The 23,529-nt window shown below is 36.0% G+C and overlaps 1 protein-coding gene across 5 annotated transcripts in view; it reads right to left on the reverse strand.

Moving 5' to 3' along the window:
* LOC117324551 (kinesin-like protein KIF26B) overlaps positions 1-23,529 on the reverse strand; it is a 385,773-nt gene that overhangs the window by 53,895 nt on the left and 308,349 nt on the right. For all 5 annotated transcript variants that reach the window (XM_033880465.1, XM_033880464.1, XM_033880466.1 and 2 more), the window contains one exon: positions 1,768-1,936. In XM_033880465.1, coding sequence (XP_033736356.1) covers positions 1,768-1,936 — 169 coding nt within the window. The remainder of the gene's footprint in view (positions 1-1,767; positions 1,937-23,529) is intronic.

Raw genomic sequence — 23,529 nt, forward strand, 5'->3', positions numbered from 1 at the left:
CTACAGTTCTTTATGATAAAATATATTGACAATACTGGAGGAAGCAGACAAAATGGACAAATGTGAGAGAAATGTACACCCATACTTTTGCCGGAATTTGATTATAGCATGCATTTGATATTTAACGAAATATATATTGATTTTTCAGACATGTTTGATCAGAAAGCTTCATAAGACCAACACAATGACAGAACTGAGCTGGAAGCAGGCAGGATAGAAATCTTCCAGAGAGATGCTTATCAGCCCCACAAAAACACATGCTCTTAATTGTATCTGTCAGTATTGCCTACTCAAAGCATTTAATGTCTCAAAAGTCTGACGTTTAGAATCCATAAATAAAATTTTGTAGTCTACCCTTTGTTATTACATTCTAGTTGGAGAACTGGTCAGCAGGTGGGGGCTGTAAAATAGGTCTTGTCCATTAGTCTGGCCACAGTCCACTTCCAGTGGTGATAGGACCTTGTCCAGATGTACTGACCAGCTGTGTTAGCACAGTTTGGGACAGACACAAACAAAACTTTGTCAATCCGAGTTATATATCAGGATCTTACATAGGGAACATGTATCAGGAGGCGAAAGTGTCTGGATTTGGATTTTTATGAAATTTTAATGAAAGAGAAATTGTCGCTATGGTAGGTTTCAAAAGAACCAAATCTGTCCATTGTTAATCCGTGGATGACTGGAGCTGATCGTCTTGTTAGATTTCGACAATACAAATCTCCATGTCTTTTATTAAAACGACAAAGTACAATATATTGATAACTCCTTGTAATGATAATCACTTAACAAAACAAACAGGTTCTAAAACAGATTTTTGCTCCCCAAACAGACTTTAACCCACTACCCCTCCCATGCGGTGATGTTGACATGCCTCTGTTTTTTATTGAGTGGTGATGACCCCCTTCAGTTCTGCACTGCAACCACTGCATGACCAGTAGTCATATATTCATGACAGGTAATTTGGCCAGACAGTTGGTCAGTCTATACCACAGCATGAGATACGGCTGCCAGGTCTAACATGTTTCCTTTAATGCCTCTGAGGGTATTTAGGTTCCTCTAATGCCTCTGAGGGTATTTAGGTTCCTCTAATGCCTCTGAGGGTATTTAGGTTTTCTTGAAACATTCTAATCTGTTCTATTATTCCTGTGATAGTTGATACAATCTTTTAAATCTCTTTTGAAAGCTGGATTTAATATGCAAAATTGCGATTATGAATTATTCAGCCTCCCAAGATTATATAGTGCTATCATAGTGAAATACCATTCCCTTCGGCAAGACACCCCACCTGGTCATACTATAATGACAAGGAACTACCCAGCCATTCCCTTCACACAAGACACCCCACCTGGTCATACTACAATGACAAGGAACTACCCAGCAATTCCCTTCACACAAGACACCCCACCTGGTCATACTATAATGACAAGGAACTACCCAGCCATTCCCTGTGACACCCCACCTGGTCATACTATAATGACAAGGAACTACCCAGGCAGTGTTACTTTTCAGTAAAGCTGCCCATCTGGATTCCCTTTATATTGAAAATATCCAAATGAACACAACAATTTGGTACCATTTTTATGGACTTTAGTAAGTCTAGAGAAATAGTTTTCAACACTTTGACAGATTCTGGAGAATGAGAGCAAGGTATTGCCTGTATAGTTAATGTTTTATATAACACCAGTTATGATTGGTACATATCTTTGATTATTGCTAAATGATATGTAACTCCAGTTGTGATTGGTCAATGTCACAAACAAGACTTACCTTTCCTACTCCAGGTGTCTGTAGCCGTCCAGCCATCCTTAAAAGGCATGGTGGAGCTGGGGGAGGGGTCATCCGAATGATTTCGTAAAACTTGGTTGGAAACGGTGGAGGCTCAGGTTCTGGAGGCTGGTGTAATCGTTTCTTCTTCTTACTCAACTTCTGTGCTGCCCTGGAAATACAGAAATTTCGCACCACATTAAATATCTATATTGATGTAGAGCTGATAATTGGCTTTTCCATGAAGAACGAAGAAAAAGCAGGATAGCAGGATAATGCTTTATGTGTGAATGATTATGAACTCTCCAAAACTTTTATTTATATTGCATGTAGAAAACAAGTACTAGGTCTTGTTGATCCTTGAACATCTTGGGTATATTAACAATAAGATCACCCCCCCCCCCCCCCCCCCATCCAGATGTACACAATCAAATCAGAGAAACATATGATTTTCAAATCCAACAGTATTGGAAATTTTCCAAAACCAAAACTGCTGATCCATACCCTGAACAATGTAAAAAATGTTTACAAGCACACAAATGTCAAAATATAAAAAAGTGAAATAAAATATTCTCGTACGATTTTAATCAATAGTGATTATATTTACAAGATGCTTTTGAGTTCATTAATGAGCAGCATATGGGGAGATATTTGTAAGTGTTATGGCCCTGTTTTGAAGGTAGCGGCCCATGAACATCACAAGTTGTAATCATTTTTTGTATACAGCTGTTTTTGTTTTACTCGTTAACGGAGAGTCTTTTACAGTAAGTCTCATGAGATAAGCCAAGGTGAACATCTTTGTAATTACTGGCAGAAATACGGTATTAGGATAGAATATGTCTGCCATCGCCTCTCGTATGCTTTATTGTATGTTAACGGTGCAGATTCATTAAGAATGAAATATACAAACGACTCGGCACATTGCATCTGACAAATCCCTGTTGCTGGGGCGGAATAGCTATTGAGCTGATTTGCTTGTTTTGACATCATTAAGCTAGAAGCCTCATGTTTATAAACGTTTCATTATGTCTCTATCTTTCCATTCAAGACGAACATTCACAAATTTAATCATGTTGCAGGATGCTTTAGAACTTATTACAAAACTGGCCAATTTAGAGTTTCCATTCTCGCTAACAAGACACTTCATCAGAAATAATGGCTTCTAATTAGTCATATTGCTGAAGGAGTATAATTATATAACAAACAACAGCAATGTTTCCAGTAATCAAAGATGTTTCAACACCTTACATATATATTTATGCATAAAATTTCAAATTGCAAATTTGGAGTAAAACTTCAAAATTTGTTTTGTGTTGGCAAGTTATGATAGAAATGATTGAAATATAATAGAATACAATTTGAAAACTGTTAGCATTATTGTAATTGATTTTGTTTGAAAGAGAACCTGCTATTGATTTCCATGTCAAAGTCAAATTTGAGCTCTGACATATTGAAATGGAACATGCATAATGGCCATTACCAAGTATATGTATATATAGATATCTGATATGTGGTGTCAGAACTCTCCAGTAGATATGTAATGTTCACCAACAACAAGTAAATGTACAAAACATGTTTGGAATAGACTCCAGTAACTGACCAAGTAAAACCCTGATTGGCTGACCAGATGGCTAACACAATCCTCCAAGCCACAAGATAATTGTAAGTGGCCAGCCTCAGTTGGTGGTGTGACACCTTTGCTGTTGGCCTGTGATGTAACACTTGGCTTATTTACTGAAGAATTAAAGGTACTAACTACCAGACCTCTAGCAAAGCTAAGTGAAGACTTGCTAGGAAGAGTCTAACCTTTTGACACCAACTCGTACAACATGGGAACTCAGTTGAAAGAACATCAACCTAAGATGAAATCTCAAAGTTCTTTTGCACAAAAATTGTTTTAACCATCTGGTTTGACCTTTAACCATCGGGTCAATCAGAGTAACCAATTATCGATATCTTTAAGTTTTATCTGTGAAGCTTAAAAGCCATGTACCGGGTGGTATACTTTGATGCACGCAGTAAAGCCTCAAAGAATGACGTCATAACGCATTGACTTATCATTGGGAGGCTTTTAAAAGGTCATTCCATTAAAGAGTTGAGAGGATTGAGATCTTCATAAGTAAATCGTTGTCTTTGAACTCTCATATTATGATATTGAATTACAAAAATATCAGTAATTATAGCCAGCAATAAATTATGAGCAAACGAGGTAAAAAAATATCCCACTCGGTCTCCGTTTCAGGAAATATAGATTTCCTACGAGGTGTAACTAATGTGTTATTGACGTTTCCTTTCAGTAACCGTCGAAAGTAAATACACATTTAGTTGTTGAATATGTCATTTGTAATAAAAGTAGAATTTGTCTTTATTTCATCAAAAGTGATGAGAACAAAACAGTATTGTGATCTAGCCTTTCACTATTGTCAGTTGGTCCTTGAAAAATTGCTCTGTTAATGAAGGAAACACTTTTAACATAATTGAATCTTTTCACTTGGCATCAAAAGATCGTAAAATATGACACGTTTGTGTAAACAAGGTCTTGTCTCTTGTCATTAAAATATTTCCCTTGAAATATTGAATAATATCATCCATACTCAATTCACATCAACCGTTCCCTCCTCCAATAACACATTTTTCTCCCAGGCCAGTTAACCCATTTGCTCCTGTATTTTTTGTTCGGACATATTTGTAATCAATAATATCCAACTTAAACTGTAGCTGATGCAAAACTCAATTAGCCACTAACACACACTATTTATTTTTTGTGACATTATCTAAATTATTATATACACACTGGCCCATGCTGTCATTTCATCAGAACCCAAAATAGATAAGTCATTCATGTGCCGAAAATAATGGCCAACCGAAAGTAGAAACTTGAGTTTCATTGATTTATGAGACTGGTGTTTTTTTATGAAACATTGAAACAACTGTAAAGATGCTTGCTTTGATCAACAAAATATCACTTAATTATCGCAGAAATGGATCGTTCCACTGGGAATCTGTATTAAATTTTATGCCTCAGGGTACAGAAAGTAGGCTCGAAATATCACACACCAACATTTACTGGGTACGTTTGATGTAAGCTTGAAAATTGTCACTTTGTGCGAACAGTGCATCTATAGCAGCAAATCCCATCGTCTATCTATATAGCCACACAATGGCACCTAATCATCCAACAAAAATGAGTGATTGACATACGCAGCCTTTGATAAAGACTTTTCTCGACTGCCGATTTTATGTTTAGCTGTTGTGTCTTTTTCGTGATTGTGTCTGGAGATAGGGTGTTGTAATTTTGTGTTGACGATATTACGGAGAAGTTACATGATTTAGGAACTTCCAATCATGATTATTTGTACTAAAATCCTTCCTAACGGGGTCCAAATTCTTATCTAAACCCTACATTAAATTGTTAAGCATTTGTGACGGCTATATAACATAAAGTTTTATGACAGCCTTATCTCTTATTAGCCGAAGGATATTTATTTCGCTGACTCTTTTTCGCCATTAAGTTCATTGCATTATATAGCTAACATTTGAAAAAGCCAGTCTCTCTACTGTAGCTAGCTGAAGAAGATACACATTGTCGTTGATGAATTTTGATTTTAAGATTACAGGGCCTCTGGTGATGAGTAACATTGGCACATTTGAATGTCAACAGTGCTGTCTTTATCCTATCGGCCATGCTGCAGATTCCGGCTTCTGAAGTAATATCTTATAGACAGACTCAATCTTCAACAGCTTACGGTAATGATTATCACATAAAAATATTTCAATGTATTTTTTTCTCATCAAACATCATTTACCATCTTTTTATTTTGTTTAATTATGGTTGTTTACAATCCTTCAACATTGATAGCAATGGTAATGAGTCAATAGTGATTGAAGTTCACATAATGAGTTGTCAAGCTGAAACAGCATATAGCATTAACAGAAACAGCATATAGCACTAACAGAAACAGCATATAGCATTAACAGAAACAGCATATAGCATTAACAGAAACAGCATATAGCATTAACAACTTAACAGTAAAACATCATTAATCAGGCAAATAAAAAACATAACAGAAAAGAAAATCCTTCAATTGTTTTGAAAATACTCTCTATTACATATACCTGGAAGCCTTACTAATCATGTTATGTAGCAGCCCCCCCCCCCCCCCCCCCCCCCCCCCCCCCATCCGATCCACATGCAAAAAATAAAGTCCACAATAAATTTGGTCAACCAGACAGAAACCTTTCCTAACAGACTTGTGAAGACTTCTTTTTTTCAATTTATTTCCCAAACCAATCCAAACTTAACATTGTATAAGGTCCCTCTACAGTGATATTATGTCACAGGCCTTCTCCTTGAATAAAACACCAGCATCCCAGGCAGTGACGTCCTCCCCCACCTTTTCAGATACTGGTGAATTAGGGTTGTCCACAGGAATGGTTCAGCCATCAATACATCTTACCTTCCCTATTTCTCTCCTGATGATGTTTTTGGCCATTAATCAGCACTACCCTTTTCTCAATAACTTGTAATCAATTCATTTGGAGAAGAATTCTTAGATGTTCTACTGATGTACCCTTGTCGTAGGATCAAAGGCCCTCTATATCGGGAGACCCACCCCCTCTGGTAACAGTGTACATACACTCACAAATTGGCCGCAATTTTGTCATTGAATATGTAATAAAGAAACGGTGCAATGAAGGTACATGTTACAATATCATCCCTCCAACAGATATACAATATCACACACATCCTCTTGTGTTTCTTTTGACATCGTTAGCATGTCTGTTTCGGCTAACACATGACAATGTTTTAGATACAAGATTCCTTCCACTCCGATGGTGCAGAAACTATATCTTGTATTATAGGCCATCATACACAACTCTCTCACTAAGAGATCAAACAAAAACGGAATGTGTCAGATTTATAAACAGGAGCCCTAAATCTACGTCTGTATCAACAAAAACACAACATCAATACACATAATCATAGCATGGCAACCATTTTGAAAATATTTGGAAGACGTTCAGATAGTTTTGTCTGAGTTTATCAAGATTTAAGTATGATCTGAAGCAAATATGTATCATCTGAAAAGATTAAATAATCATTTATCAGATAAAATTTGGAATAGTTTCTTATCAATTAAGTTTTGTTTGTACCAATCTTAATGAAAAAAAATATTAAGTACAAATTGTATATATATACTTAATTACAAGTCATAAACATATTAAAATGTCGAAGAATTCTACTTAAAATTCATCATAATTATACGAGAAAATATTTAATTCCAAATGGTTTAGGCAATGTTCATTTTCTGATACATCAGATTCACCCAAACTCTTGACATGAGTATCTGATGCTTACTCCGACAGTTAACAATGACATTATCTACCTCCAATCTGTCTAAATGTTATAAACAACGATTTACCTTGAGAAACCACTTCATTTTGGCAAGAAGACATATCCATCATCACCCCCTCTAGTATCCCACCCCTCACTCAACACTGGAGGAGCTCTCCAGTCTACTACTTACCTATTACTGACGGTTGTTGGGGTGCTCATCTTTTAAGCATTTGTAAATAAAATCCTTAGTTCCTATTGTAATCCAGTTTCACAAACACGTCAGTTATCTACCCGGCAAAAATGTAAACAAGACACAGAAAATGAATAGTCACACAGCCAAAAAAATCTTTTTCCTTGATTACATCTTGTGGCACAATATCTTGGGTCTGTTTAAACCATCACACACTGGAGAAATCCCTTCTTTTGTTTCTGTTTCTTTTAGAGACAAGAAAATGGATGAATAATAGTGTATATGGTTCCACGAAAACCTTGTGTTTTTTTCCCTGTCCAAAGAGTACACGAGTTGAACACACACCCGGAGTATTGCCAAGTTTTGGTTGGCCTGTATTAGCCCTCTGACTGAGCGTTGTGTATGTACAGTAGTATTAGCAGTTCCTGGTCCAAGGTATATGTGTGTGTGCAATAGTAGAGGCTGCAGTCTGATAGTAAGTCATCTGATACTCCCTAGGGAGGTAGTCAGGCGCTAGGATCCCGGAATCTCTATAACAATACCACTCTCCTGTACTAATGGACATTAATATCTGGCTGACCAACAGGTGTGACAATACTGACCTCAATAATTACAGTGTCTCTTATAAATACACACTTATAAATAACTTCTTACACAATATTGATATAAATTACAGAAAAAAAGTCAAATTCCAGTAGAAAACGTGTTCATGTTAAACAAAATATATGCCTGAGCTCTGATTGTTCCTCTCAATGCACACATAGAATGGAATGTTTGTACAAAATACATAAAAAGTTCAGACTCTGATGTAAAATCATTACTCAATGAAAAGACATGCATTGTCTAATACTGGTTTATACCCTTGGAATAATCTATTATCAAATATTTACACAAAGTGGAAATATCCCGGCTCCAATACAAAAACCTTGTCCAATATCAAACGAATTCTTCCTTCCACATAAACAACAGGTCTGCTCCATTGACTCCAGGATAGTTACCCAATCAATCAATTATAGGATGTTCATAGAAAAAATCCAGCTTCCAGAATTGGAAAAATGAACATTAGAAACATTTTGCAGAATCCATTGATATAAAGTAATGTTTTTTTTTATCCTTTTTGTATTTCAAATTTTTTTTTTTGATAAACCTTTCATAAGATACTTTTTTGGATATAAAGATATAAAGTAATGGTCTTTTTTTTATCCTTTTTGTATTTAAATTTTTTTTTTTTGATAAACCTTTCATAAGATTTATGCTAAAGGTCTCCAGGTATGTATCTAGAACTTGTAAATGATACAGAACATGTGAGTGTAGCAGAGTTCAAATATGGAGGTCATCGTCTTTTCAAAGTGCTTTTTGTCATATTTCCAAGTATTGACTTGCATGAAACAAATACGTTTCCAATTTTCATATAAAATCTGACCGCCTGCTTCTCACACTGATGATTGAGAAAGAAGTTTCCTCTGGTCTATATACAAAAGTAAAACTCCATGTTTCAACCTGAAATTGAAATCTATTGAACTGCACTATACCACTGAAAGGATCCACCAGATTCCTGAACTTGTCAATTCAAGTCCCACCATCCATAGCAGACTTTCTTCAATGTACATTCCCGTGGAACCTGAATTTTTATTTAAGGTCAGAATTCCCAAAGAATGAAACTTTTAGTAATGAAATTAGTTGCTATGGTATTCCGCTTTGGACTTTTTCTCTGGAGTGCATCAATGCTGACGTGCCAAGCCACAATAATCCTATCTCCAATATACAAGAAAACACTCAATAGAAGAAAATGTCTCTTTCACAAGAAATATCATCCACTTGAAAACCTTATACGATATTTATTATAGATTTTTTCCTCTTAAATGTGTTTTTCTTTTGGAATTACTCATTTGTAATATTCTTCAATCATACACAAATCCATTATGCTCGGTCCACTGATAATTCTAATAATGCTTCCTTGACCACTGGTCATCAGGCCATAAATAGAATAGCGATGAAATGGTAACTGCAGACTATACTATTCTGTTGGTATTGCCATCAATCGGCTGTACCTAGAACCATTGAATTGTCATCAATACAGCCCAACACGTGGCAGTGTATCTCACAGACGATGAATGCCTTGGTATAAGTCTAACAGACCCTACAGCTTCCAGTGATGAAAACTCTTCCCATTCCATCAATAAATTAGAGTCCGTTCGACCAAGTGGGAATGGATATACAAGTTTCCAGAGTCCAAGATAAATTCAATCTTGGGATATAGATACTCAAATTGGAGTGTAAGTGTGTCCCTTAGAACTAATTTTCATTGATGAACTACATTTCCAGGATTGGGAATTGCAATCCAATTTTGGGGGAAATGTATGCTTGCTCCATACATAATAGACAGGATAAGCTCCAACTACAATACTCTCGGAGATCACAGTTCAGATCAGTGATATATGCTTTCAAATTTTCTGTAAACATAGATAATATATATATGCTCAAATTCTTTGTATAAAATAAACTCAAATGATAGATAAATAGTGTTAGGTGTCCCCTAGGATATGTCACCAATAAGCGAGTCTTCTATAATCAAAGGTTATGTTCCACGAACCATACACAAGGGCATTTTGTCACTCTCATCACAACACAATCGCTGGAAACAGTTCAATTTTTTTAGCCTGACTACACCATTCTGTATCACTGATAATCTAATAAGCTCCAAATGATAAAATAAAACTTGTACCAAATAACATATATATAGTTTGAAGCTGCAATCAACTACCCAGTTTTGTGTAATGTTCTCGACAAGTGCTACATCAAATTGTCAATGATATTATATACTAAAAGTCTGTTGAATAAGAATATCTTATTTGAATTTTGGCAAAGGAATTTATATGCTGTGAAAGCAAGAGTAAAATTTCCCCTTCTCCATATGTCAATAGCATACTGACTTATAATGGGAGACCCTAGGTGTTAGGATGAACAGTTTCACCAGCCCTCAACTCCCGCTATTCTCAGAGAGTTCTAGACATGCCAGATCAGGGCTCCATCAACTTAACAAAACTTTGCAGTGATATAATTATGACATTAAACTTGTTTTTAAAAATGCTGAAATATTGATGCTTTTCTGTCCTGGATCATCATTTATATTTAAATGATAACAGTTTGAAATAGTTAAGAATTTAAAAATACCAAATGATTCCTTTTACAAGAAAATAATTGAATTGACTTGTTCTGGTTAACGAGACAATCATACTGAGCCCTGCCTGAGCCTTACTGCTCGCTATTGTACTGGAGTTTTTGCTTCCTCCCACCTGGATGGTTTCCATAACACCATGAACGCCGGGAAGGAGAGATGACAGCAGGTTTTCCCCAGACTATTCTCTCCAGCAATCTACCTACTGTGACGTTTAGTGTGTACATATTAGTGCCAATACTTCATCCATTAGACTGAGAACTTATTCCAAACCCAGGGACAACGAAACCGTCAAGGTCGATCAAGGTCTCACACCACTAAAAGTCTACTGACCCTCCGAGTTACTATACCCGCCTCAGACAATGTTACCGGTCATTATGGCATAGCCCTCATCGGAAATGACACTAATCGTCTGGCAATCAATCCAAACTTCATCTCTGCTTGTGAGGTAGGGGTATAAACATTGTCAAGACTCTGTGTCAAGCTGAGTCTTCGTGTTTACCCGTTATTATTGAAAACAACATGGGAAAAGAATCTAGAGTCATTTGTGTATACTCTGTTGACAAGACAAGTTGATTCATTGATTTTTTCTGCCAAAACTCACCATGGTACACCAAATGTGAGATCTCGAAACCAAAACAAGATGTTAATCAGTTAAAGATTTGCAAGGAAGAATATCTAATGTGCCAACATATCTTCTAGCGATTTCATATCTGTCAATCTTGCTAAAAAGTTAGTATATTCCCAGCATCTACTAAATTGAAACCTAATGAGTTTAGCAGAGTAATATGGATAATGTACACCTTGTAATATGGATAATTAAACAGTAGTATGGCATTTTCTGTGAAAAATTGTTCCGTGAGAAAGAATAAAACTCTTGTAATTTTGTACCAACAAAACTCCCATGCTTTGAAGATTCTTTTTCATATACAATAAACATTGCTTACCTTTTTATCTACATCAAAATGAGTAAATACAGAACAGGAGGAACACGTACTTCCTGTTGGAGGCAGAGTGTACGTACTTTGATCTTTACTTGTTCGATAAAATTATACGTAATTAAAAACGCCTGGAATCATGCAACAGCATTTTTAAATCTGTCGATAAAACCTTGCAGCCTTACAACATTTTAACTACAGGAGAACTCTATCAGGACAGAAAATCTCCTTTTTCACAAAGATTACGATTTCTGCAAGTTAGGTCTCATTAAAGATAGGCTTACGGCAGACGCACAGGAAATGGAAGTTATACTGTTAGATATTCAACACATAAACTTTGACCTTTGTTTAAAAGAGCAAAGACCCCAACTGATGAATTCACACTAGACTGTGTTATAACTCCCTAGGGGGTCAGTGGTGTATAGGACATATATTTGGGATTTTTCACTTCAGTAAATTTTGTCACTGTTGGAGGTAGACTGTCTAAAAGAAGCCTGCAACTGGTTGTAATGGAGGTTTAGGTTCATTTTGTTTAACTACCTATTAACAACCAGGGTCATTGACGGACGTGCCAGGTTTTGGAGTTGAAGGAAAGCTGGAGTACCCAGAGAAAAACCACTGACCTATGGTCAGTACTAGGCAACATGTCTCAGAGAGATTCCCCAATCATACATGTCTCGGAGAGATTCCCCAGTCATACATGTCTCAGAGACATTCCCCAATCATACATGTCTCAGAGACATTCCCCAGTCATACATGTCTCAGAGAGATTCCCCAGTCATACATGTCTCAGAGAGATTCCCCAGTCATACATGTCTCAGAGAGATTCCCCAGTCATACATGTCTCAGAGAGATTCCCCAGTCATACATGTCTCAGAGAGATTTCCCTGTCATACATGTCTCAGAGAGATTCCCCAGTCATACATGTCTCAGAGAGATTCCCCAATCATACATGTCTCAGAGAGATTCCCCAGTCATACATGTCTCGGAGAGATTCCCCAGTCATACATGTCTCAGAGAGATTCCCCAGTCATACATGTCTCAGAGAGATTCCCCAGTCATACATGTCTCAGAGAGATTCCCCAGTCATACATGTCTCAGAGAGATTCCCAAGTCGTACATGTCTCAGAGAGATTCCCAGTCATACATGTCTCAGAGAGATTCCCTAAGCTAATGTATAGCTGAGGATTTCTTCTTTAAAACTAATTTGGTACCTCCAGATTAATCAGTAAAATGATTATTTATCAGATCCAAACAATTAAATTTGATAAGAGTTTATTTGATTCAGATTTTATCAAATTAATCTTCTTGGTTTGAAGATAATTGCACATGTGTAGATATATATACTGCACTGTTACAAGCTGCATCCATTAAGCTCTGCGTCAGGCTTCAAGGATAAATTAGAGTGGATTGTTTTTTTAAATCAGTTCAAAGGGACAACTTCCATGCTCTATGAAGATCAAGCTTATGCCCGACCATACCATGTACAGTTTGAATGGCATCAAGATCACTTTTTAATATATTTTTAAATGAACTGACATGTACAAATCTTATCCCACAATCCATTCCTGCCATGACCTTGATGAAATAGATTGGTTAAGCATGTTACGAGTGTTTGACATGAATTCCATGTCGACATGCGTGGAGACTGTTCCTTTATTTACATTAATGGTCATGGTCTAGTTTATAGACCATTTAATTTCTTTGATAAAATATTTCCTGTTATATTGCCTATGTCAGTTTTTATATAAAATTCCAACGGTGTCCCCACTTAGCTCCGTATGTGATATATCTGTACCTAAAGGTGTATACAATACCAGTACACATTTATGTTGATAATGTTTTCACTCTTTCACTTCCGGGCAGCAGGAGGGTCCATTTTGGCTGTTCCAGTCACCACTACTATCAAGCTGTTTCCAAGTCCTGTTCTACCCCTCCAATCTTGAGCTGTTCCAAGTCCTACCCCTCCAATCTTGAGCTGTTCCAAGTCCTGTTCTAACCCTCCAATCTTGAGCTGTTCCAAGTCCTATTCTACCCCTCCAATCTTGAGCTGTTCCAAGTCCTGTTCTAACCCTCCAATCTTGAGCTGTTCCAAGTCCTGTTCTACCCCTCCAATCTTGAGCTGTTCCAAGTCCTGTTCTACCCCTTCAATCTTGAGCTGTTCAAAGTCCTGTTCTACCCCTCCAATCTTGAGCTGTTCCAAGTCCTGTTCTACCCTTCCAACCTTGAGCTGTTCCAAGTCCTGCTCTACCCCTCCAATCTTGAACTGTTCCAAGTCCTGTCCTACCCCTCCAATCTTGAGCTTTTCCAAGTCTTGTTCTACCCCCCAATCTTGAACTGTTCCAAGTCCTGCCCTAACCCCTCCACACGTGAGCTGTTCCATGTAGCCCCTCTAATCTGCACCGTTCAATGTGAACGCCCTCTTTACTAATATCTGTTAGCAGTACTAAGGCAGTTTTCACCATCTTGTTTCCAATCAAATCTTACAACAAACCATGTGTTATTTTGACATTACCTTCGGTGTGCTTTTGCTCAAGAATCATATTTATGACAAATATTTCATATATATTTTTCGGTGGAAGGTAATGTTTACGAGAGGTTTATTATACACTACACCATGGATAACATATGGCCGCTAAACTAATTTCATCTGGACCAAAGTGTTAGGTACCATGCTAGGTGAAGCAATTTTGTAAGAATTTGCAGTCTGTAAACTCAATACCCTTCATCTCAAAAAAAGCTTAGGTATGTATCACTACAACACATGGACCTAGTGTTACGTGATAGAGAAGCTGATGGATAGAATAACTTTTATAAGATGGCTACATTCAGGCCGACTCCAAGTCAATGGATCAGACTCCAACAATACCAATATCAAAGCTGTGTTATCTTATTTTGATATATATACCGGTAATAAAGTTTCATTTCAGTAAAGTCATATAATAAACTATAGAGAAAGATTTTATTAAAGGTATTTACGTTTGCTCAGACTCCGAGTTCACATCTTAACTTTTTAAAGCATCAACTCATGCTAATCAATGCTAATATAGAAGCGACAGAGAAATTGAAAATATAAAATGAAACTTTTTTGAACTGGTGACAAGTGGAATAAAACTGACACAATATTTCTCCAAAATCTTCACAAACCAAACAGCAAAGTTAATCACTTCAGAACAGCATTATGCTAGACCGAAATGCTGATAAAATAAACACATGACTAATATAGAGCTGATTTATCACGATTTATCATGATCTACACTGCCATTATGACTGGTAGCTGTCTATCATAAGTTTGGTAAATACATAGAAAGTCCATCCTAGCAGATCTTCAAACATCATGCTAACTGCCACAGTGATAACGGCCAACACAACCCCAAAACATCCCTAATTACTGCAATATGCAATCGCCTGTATTCCTGTATCAAATACCCATTTTCTTTGACAGCTTCAAGCTCTGCCTTGAGCTCGCATCAAGCATCAAGTGGCTATCAGCGATGGTACCAGAGGGCTGGTGATCATGACAGGAAGAAATGCTGAGAATCTAACCGTTATTCTGTCACTTTCTAATTTGCATACTGGCAACTAAACTATGGAGTATCACTGTCAAGTATGATAGGGCTAAATTAGACTTCTGACACTTCATCCATCATAGGCATACGTTTATATTGCATGGTCTTACAGGCTCCCCACAGAATGTCCATCCAACCTTCAAACATTCAGATTGGCTTGTCAACAAAATATCCCCAACAGATACCACCATCAAACATCCTCGATAACGATATGGTGCCAAAAAGCCAAGGATTTGTGCAGCATGAAATATTCAGATTAACCAATTTACTCTAAAATGTAACGTCTCCTAAAACACTTCATATTAAGTAATGTCAAAGTATAAATGTGTGACCAAAAATCATAATGAAATAGGCCTTCAAATATCAAAACAAAAGATTCACTTAATGCTATGTTCAAATAAAGTCATCAATTAATAGCATTGTAATTAGCAAATATCAGTCTTATGCCAAAACATAACATAACAAAAGTATTGTAAACAGCAAGCTGGAAGGCAATGTTTGGACATCTGTCTTTCTAAGCTGTTCTAGTATTAAGGAGCCCAAACAATACCAAATTGTGTGTCTTTAATTACCTCAATCAGTGACCTAGGTTTCCCGTGACATACTGACATCGGTGACTTAATAGCACACATACCATTGGCAGCCGTCTTTAGCCAATATACATGTCAATGTTAGGCTAGGCAATTGTTTTATTGATTGGTAGGGACAAGAGGGCAATGAGAAAAAAAAACGAAACCATAAAAATTATGAATGTCAAAACAAAATGATGTAAAAAAAAGTTGTACGCATGATGTATTTACAAATTAGAATGTGTGCACACACCCTCAACACACACCCTCGACACACTACAGCTGGAGTAGTAGTGTCTCTTGGCCTCATATGTCACTACATAATATATAAGACAGGATGACAGATACGATGGAAACAAGAAGGGCATGCTGTTTCTCCGTAACCTTTTGAAATGTGAGCAACCTGTCTGAGTGAACTTTAAAGCCTCTCCCTGACCCAGCAGATTCCAAGTGCCAAATTCTTGTTCGACTTTCACAAAACAGACCAACACATCACTTGGAGTCTTTATAACAGCGAAAGAAATCTCCATTGACTGTCAGCATGAATCAAACGCTGAGAAGAACCAGATCAGGTCTGTTACCTGCCTTGTGTGGCACTCTTCAGTGTCTGGAGGAACATTTTGACAATTCAAGCTCCAGGGAGTCTCATCTTTTTTTTTAATTTATCCTTTTTTTATTAAATACCACTTTGTTTGTGTTCCCTACCTGATGCCAGGAAGGGACAGTTTGTCCATCTTAAAAATAAATCAATTTGGCTGTAGATGCCCCCTCCCTCTCCACTGCCCCATCACCATGTCAGATAGAATCAAAGTGAGATAGATAAGTTCTGCCAATGTCCAGAGTCATAATCTTTGCTATAAAAACACATGTCGTATAGATGTGCTTTACTATACTATGTAATTATGGTTGGGTAGGGAATCTATAATCTGTCTGTAGATCTATATGATAATAAAATGAACGATGTAGCGAGAAGAGTTTTGATTGTGCACATTTAGTGAAATAAATAATTCAGCAATTCTTGCACAAATATTGGTTATGGCTATGAGGTAAATATGTAATTGGTTAATTCTTCAATACAAAAACACATTATGTAACATAATTATTAGGAAAATGAAATTTGGTTGTAGTGTACTAGATATCATTGTTTTTTTTATAAAATATGTTTAGTAAATCATAAAATCATTGATAAAGATTCATTCTTAGCAATATTTTCAGCGTCTTGATTTTGATGTAATGCTGGTACCAAATGATGTCGGCAGTTGAACACGAAGGGTGGGATAAGTACACATGATTGTGACACCTATGTTGGTAAAAGAAATTTATGTCCATATATATGACTAGTTTATGACCTAAAAACTAGCTAATTATTCCTAATTAAGCTTCATTTTAGTACTGAAAAATGTATCTATTCCTTACACCATTCCCAATAACGTCATTAATCAAAACTGACAAACTTTTCACCATGACAACCACCAAAGTGCACCAATGATGGAAGAGTGAGGATTCAAGGGGAGGTAACTGGAGTGACAAATCCTGATTAGCCATGGTCCTGTTCCAATGTTGACAGCTGGTTTGAGTTATCTTGATTTCCATTAATTAAACATAAGAGGGTTCTCAGCCAAGAGGGTTAGAGAAGGGAGAAAGGGGTGTGACCCTTCCCCAATAATATGTCATTATATGACTCCCATGGGGATGAATATCATAATTAGGATTTCAGCAAGTGTCCCATATCAAAAATTTTCAAAAGAAATTCTACCAAAATCAGCTAATGAGCAGGAATTCTGTAGAAATCCACTGTGAACATTCTACTCCTTTCATGTATACTAAAATCAGATTTGTTTCAATATATAAAACAGAAATGAACGACTAAGAAGGCTGGCAGTGTTGTACCATTAGAGCTGAAACTATTACGAGGTAATTTTCTGTCATAATTCAAATAGCTGTCATCTTTTAGAGGACAGAAAATATCTTTTATGTTAAACATGACAGACTTTTCAGTCCAACATATACTTTTTTGTTATGACACAATTTCCCTGTGAAAATGGCCACCTGCATCAAGGTCACAGTAATGTGTTTAGTCCTAGGTCCAAACAAAGGGCTGAATTCGGGGTCACAGTAATGTGTTTAGTCCAAGGTCCAAACAAAGGGGTGAATTTGGGGTCACAGCAATGTGTTTAGTCCTAGGTCCAAACAAAGGGCTGAATTTGGGGTCACAGCGATGTGTTTAGTCCTAGGTCCAAACAAAGGGCTGAATTTGGGGAAAATAATCACATGTATACTGCTACATGTGGCAGCTGTGCAGTTTTAGGTTTTCTTTAAAGGAAAATCTTCTTAATATAAGTAGAATGTTTAACATATCAATTATTACCAAAAAAAAAAAAAAAATACCTACATTATAATTAATGATAATAGCAGTTTGTGAACATAACATCAGTTCTAACTTGTATTATCGTAGATGTATGGCTAATGGTAGGTAGGGTCTGTAAGGAATTATCAGTGATGTAGAAAACCATATTGGATACTGGGAGACTATCAGAAACAGATTGACAGATCTCCTCCATAAAGCATTAGGTGTTTATGTAAAGGGTGAAAAAAAACCACGGCAGCTTGGGGAGGGTGAGAGTTGATCGTTTTAGAGACACTCCAGATATGTATATATCTATCATGGTATATCTAGCTCCATCTGTGCTTCAGAAGCTGGGCCTTCATACTATAGCAGTATATATATATATATATATATACAAATACATTATTGCATGTATTCAGTACTTCTAAGGAGTTTTGTAAATTATGAATATTCCAAAATCATGTATTTCAAAGACATCATATACATGTTCATATAGGATATACACAGTTATGCAGATTTTCTCAATTTTTTTTGATATACACAGTTATGCAAATTTTCTCAATTTTCTTAGACTTATAACTTAATGTTTTTTGATGTCCTGGTTTCTCCTACAAAATTTCAATCCTATAAGGGTAAAACTGAAAAAAAATACTCCAGGAGTTACCTCCCTTACCACACTGTTGAGTCATTGATCAATATTTTGTGCAGTAGAAAGTAAAATCTGACCTATTCAAATTAAACTTTATATCGTTTGCCATGTTTTACACAAGTTTACTACAGAATTCTTTTTATTCTGTTGCTAAGAAACACTCATCAGTGGTATTTCTGATTTAACAAGGCATGAAAAATGCATCTAGGAAGATTTACTAATCTTCGATATCACTAGCGGTCCAATAACTTGAAATCATGGGCACATCTCCGTCACAGCCAGAGTGAGATCAATACCGCGATGAATTGGAGGACATGTAAGATATGAATAGTATGTACAGTTCACTGATTAATGTACAAATTATACCGGTCAACTCCCATGCCACGGTCAACTCCCTTGCCACGGATGTCCAGTTATTTATTGTATTTCCCCTAGTATCTTTGACCATTACTCAATATGCACCGAGGTGAAAGAGGCATCCTATTTGGACTTCACTGAATAATTTCTATTGCTGCACATGGCAACAAAATATGCTCCTTGGCAGGGCTATATCTCAAATTGACAGATATTCAAATTCTATTGGTCCCCATTAGACTTTGGATATCACATTTGATTGAATGGCTGATTTCATGTCAGAGTATTTCGAAGCATGGTGCTTTAACAATATTCTAGTGTGGATGAAGGAGAAATACCAGAAAATAGCAGCTTCCTTAAGGCTCTCGACACCAACATGGATATGTCATGTGATTTTATATAAACATAACTATGTTTCAGCTTTCAGAATTATTAAAAAGATTTTGGCATCGTGAATTGATACAAATACTTCCAACTTCAAAAACTTATAAACTTCAGAAATTTCAACCTAGGTGAATTTCTACAGATTGAAAAGAACCCACTAGCTTTTACCTTATAATTAATCATGAACAAAAAGAATTTTGATATACATCAGAATATCAATATATCAGTTGTTTCCAAAAAGTACTTGCTTTATATATAAGCAGTTTTAAGTAGGATCTGAATTTCAAAAATTAAATATCAAGACAATTTTTAACATGAAGGAATTTGACTTTGTGAACTTTTTAAAAACTATGAAGTAACTCTATTGAGAATTGAACTTTGATGGGTTTTACAAGATAAATGAATGGACTATTTAATTGAATCAATTTGGTACATCAAGTTCTAGTCATACATCACTTTCATCTCTCAAAATTCACAACCATCAAATCACATCATTTGGACCTGAATTTCTTTATAGGAATTAGACTTTTATACTGAATGGAATTGTTGAGATGACATTAGAAGGACCAGTTGAGATCAGCTGTGCATGCTATCAGAATAAAAGTGCGATCCACCTTGGATAATGAGATTCAATGGGTAAAAAAACAAACACGTTTTCATTGAAAAACTGAAATATCAAATTTCCTTTTTGCTGGAAGCCAGAAAGTGAATGAAGTTGGCAAGTTGATGGGTAGGGATCTATATATCGATGATATCGGCCATCACTGAAGATTCTGACACGTGCATCAAAATGCTGTTCCATTAGTCGACAATTTGTGTGGTTTTTACCTTGCTTCTTATTTCCCCTGAACATGTAAATCATTAAGCTGGCATTGCATGTGTCAATTGTAGCTGACAACCAAATATAATTTTGAAGGACATTTGCTCTTGTTCTCTAATCTTTTCTTGTCTCCGTTAGTTTTTTTCTGTCAATTTTTACCCAATTAGTATTCACTGGCATGCATTGTAACCCTCCGTTACACAAATCAACGTATTTCTCTGGAGAGATGTCGCTTCAAAACTTGGGCAAACACTATTAGAGAGGGAGAGAAGCGAAGAGGATATATACAAATCAGATGACAGCAATTTACATCAGAAAGCACCGGTTATTTGTCAAACATCGAGAAAAGCCATCGATTAACAGATTACAGGGAAATTATCATGTTAAAAGAAATTTGTTAAAATGAAATGCAAATCTGTGAATCTCAAGTCCAACACTGCAGAAAAATTTGAATAATTTGATGTATTGAGAAATCAATTTAAAAACTATGTGAATTGTATGTATCAGTCAATTGACAGTATAACTTTAGCACTACAATTTCATTCTTGTATCAGTCAATTGACAGTATAACTTTAGCACTACAATTTCATTCTTGTATCAGTCAATTGACAGTATAACTTTAGCACTACAATTTCATTCTGACAAAGCGTATTTTTATCGAACCTTATCTTGGAGTTCATGAATTAAAATAAATCTTCTTGGGAAAAAAAAAAGTTAACATTTCTGCCCTTCTTTATGTTTTTTAAATTGAAATATTAATGACATGTTTCCGAAATTTCCTCTGGGACAAAATTGCAGTCTGCTTTTGTGGAACAGCAATTGCTGTGTACCTACTCCGGGAACAATGGGATGTGAAAAATGTTCATTGAGAGCCACACAGCTGTTTGTATTGTTCTAGCTCGTAAAAACATCCCACAATCTCTCAACAAGTACCTGTAGCACACTAGAGTATATTGTAATTTGGTTTCATCAACCAAATGATTCGAAAATTACACAGTGCCTTAACTGTGACGGGATAGCACTTTTCTTTCTGGACAATCCTAGAGGAAGAGTCACTATTGAAGAGGCTGGTCATTAAAATCTACTAAACAGGGTACAGGTAATATTGAATTACATACATTGTAATTACTGGACAGACAAAAGTTTGGGTAACTGTAAGATTCTATGAGGTTTATAACCTAAAATGTTGATTCAGCTAAACTACAGTTAGAAAACGACTTTTTTGCTTCACTGCATACAGAGTCAAAATTGATCGGTAAAATAAAACTTAGTAAATATGTGCAATCATGAATATATTCAAGCTAAAAAAAATAATTTTTGGTTGAATTTTGGAATGAGGCCAGACTATTAACGAAGTCATCCATCAATATCAATGTCTTTCGTATATAAAACATTAATTATAGAAGTATTTATATCTTTCCATTAAAAATAATGTCAGTCTCATTTTTTTTTTTTTTTTTCATAGTTTTTATTCTTTATGAAGTATATTGTGATGTCAAATGTATACTGACTATAAATTATTGAGCACACTGATGATTACATAGATACCTTCAAAGTGTTACTTTTTTTTTAAGTGCATCTTTTCTATTTAAACTTTTGACATCCTGATCAGAAAGTTCAATAGGTGGAAACTGCCATAAATCACTTCTAAAGCATACCAAGATATCGTGATCTATAATGAATCATTGTCATATATCTATTCCACGCTAATTTCTCTATGACATGCAAGTTTGTAAATACCCACAGAAAAACAAACTACAAAAATCCCCTCACTGATGAATGCTTATTAATTAATAATTCATTACCTGCGACCAACTGTGGACCATATGCCTGTATTGACCATTGCTGAAATGCTAATATGATGATAAAGCATTGTCCAGACTAAAGCGGTTCATGGGACATATGGCGTATGTGGCGCCCCCTAGGGGTTGATACTGGAGTCTATGGCTGGACAATGAAGCTTAGCCTTTGTCAGGTAATTCCATATAACGAAACAAACGCACACCTGACTCATAACACCCATCACTTCACCTAATTATTTAATTACTGCAGAGGTTATTTGAGGTAATGGGTATGTATTTCTGCCCTGAACTCAAAATGGACATCCACACCACTGTATGATCTCCCAAGACAGAACACATCAGTCAAGCTTGATGGTATTATAATGGGTGCCATCATCGCTAGCCTACAGAATATGATACCTGAAGTCTTGGTATGACAAATGCCATATTGTAGCAACATTTAACTTACAAATGACATTTGTCTCCAAAAAATCACTTCTGTCTTGAACATTGGATCCGCCCTAAAACTTGATATTTTCTAGAGGCAATTAACTGTGGACTGAATATGTCAAAAATTTGGGAAAGATTATTTACTATATGTGTAAATTTTAAAAGAAGATGGAGTTTATTCTAATAATAGAAAATAGTATCTAACTTCATCAATGCAAGTTCTTAAATTATACAAGCAATTCTTTAAAAACAAACAGGGATACTGTAAATTTCCATTTAGAAGTAACTTTGAATAAAATATGGAAATAACATGTAAGTTCCTAAATTCCTAAAAAAAACTAATTCTATGTTTTTCAATATCATTACATGTCGATTACTCACTTGTGTATCTCAAGGGAAAGTCATCAACTGATTAATACAAACAAGATGAGATTTTCAACAGGTGGAACTCATTTTTTCTTCAAGTACAAAAATAATCAAAAATTTTCTCAGGAGAAAATGTGATGGGATGAATGAGGATAGGAAGACATGTTTATTTGTAAAACCTACAGCCTAACAACTAATGACGAGTAATTTGTATTTGTAAAACCTACAGCCTAACAACTAATGACGAGTAATTTGTATTATTATGCTGGGACATGAACGCCACTTATCTTAATAGGAAATATGAATAATAACATTAAGTCGTTATATCGGTGAAGCTTTACTAATTAATGTAACGAGGTGTAACAGTGACTCAACACTAAGTAAGATAAAGGTGACCTCCCCCCTCCCCTCCCCTCCCCCCATCCCCCATCCGTATCCCACTTCAGAATACCATCCATGAGTAATTATCGACCCCCCCCCCCCCCCCCCTTCACCCCCAAATTTAGGTAAATCTATCCATCCCACCTCCCTAGAAGCGAGTACTTGTCTGGTCAACACCAGATTACGACCCCAATAACACAATGAGATAAGGTGATAATTAATTGTCTGACATGCCCCTTGGGCCAGTTAGTTTATAAACAATAGCTTCCTATTACCCCAGCAATCAATGTAAGTACTGACAATGATTGTTGGGGAGATAGACAACTTGCTGGTGTTGAAGCAAATACATCAGGCCAGTGAAATGTTTTGTTCTGTCTAGATTTTTCTCTTCTTTATTTTAGTAATTTAATTGAATATATATTTGGTCTGAGCCTTCTGAAGTAAATTTCAT

Source organism: Pecten maximus, chromosome 3 (genome assembly GCF_902652985.1).
Source record: "Pecten maximus chromosome 3, xPecMax1.1, whole genome shotgun sequence".
NCBI lineage: Eukaryota > Metazoa > Mollusca > Bivalvia > Pectinida > Pectinidae > Pecten > Pecten maximus.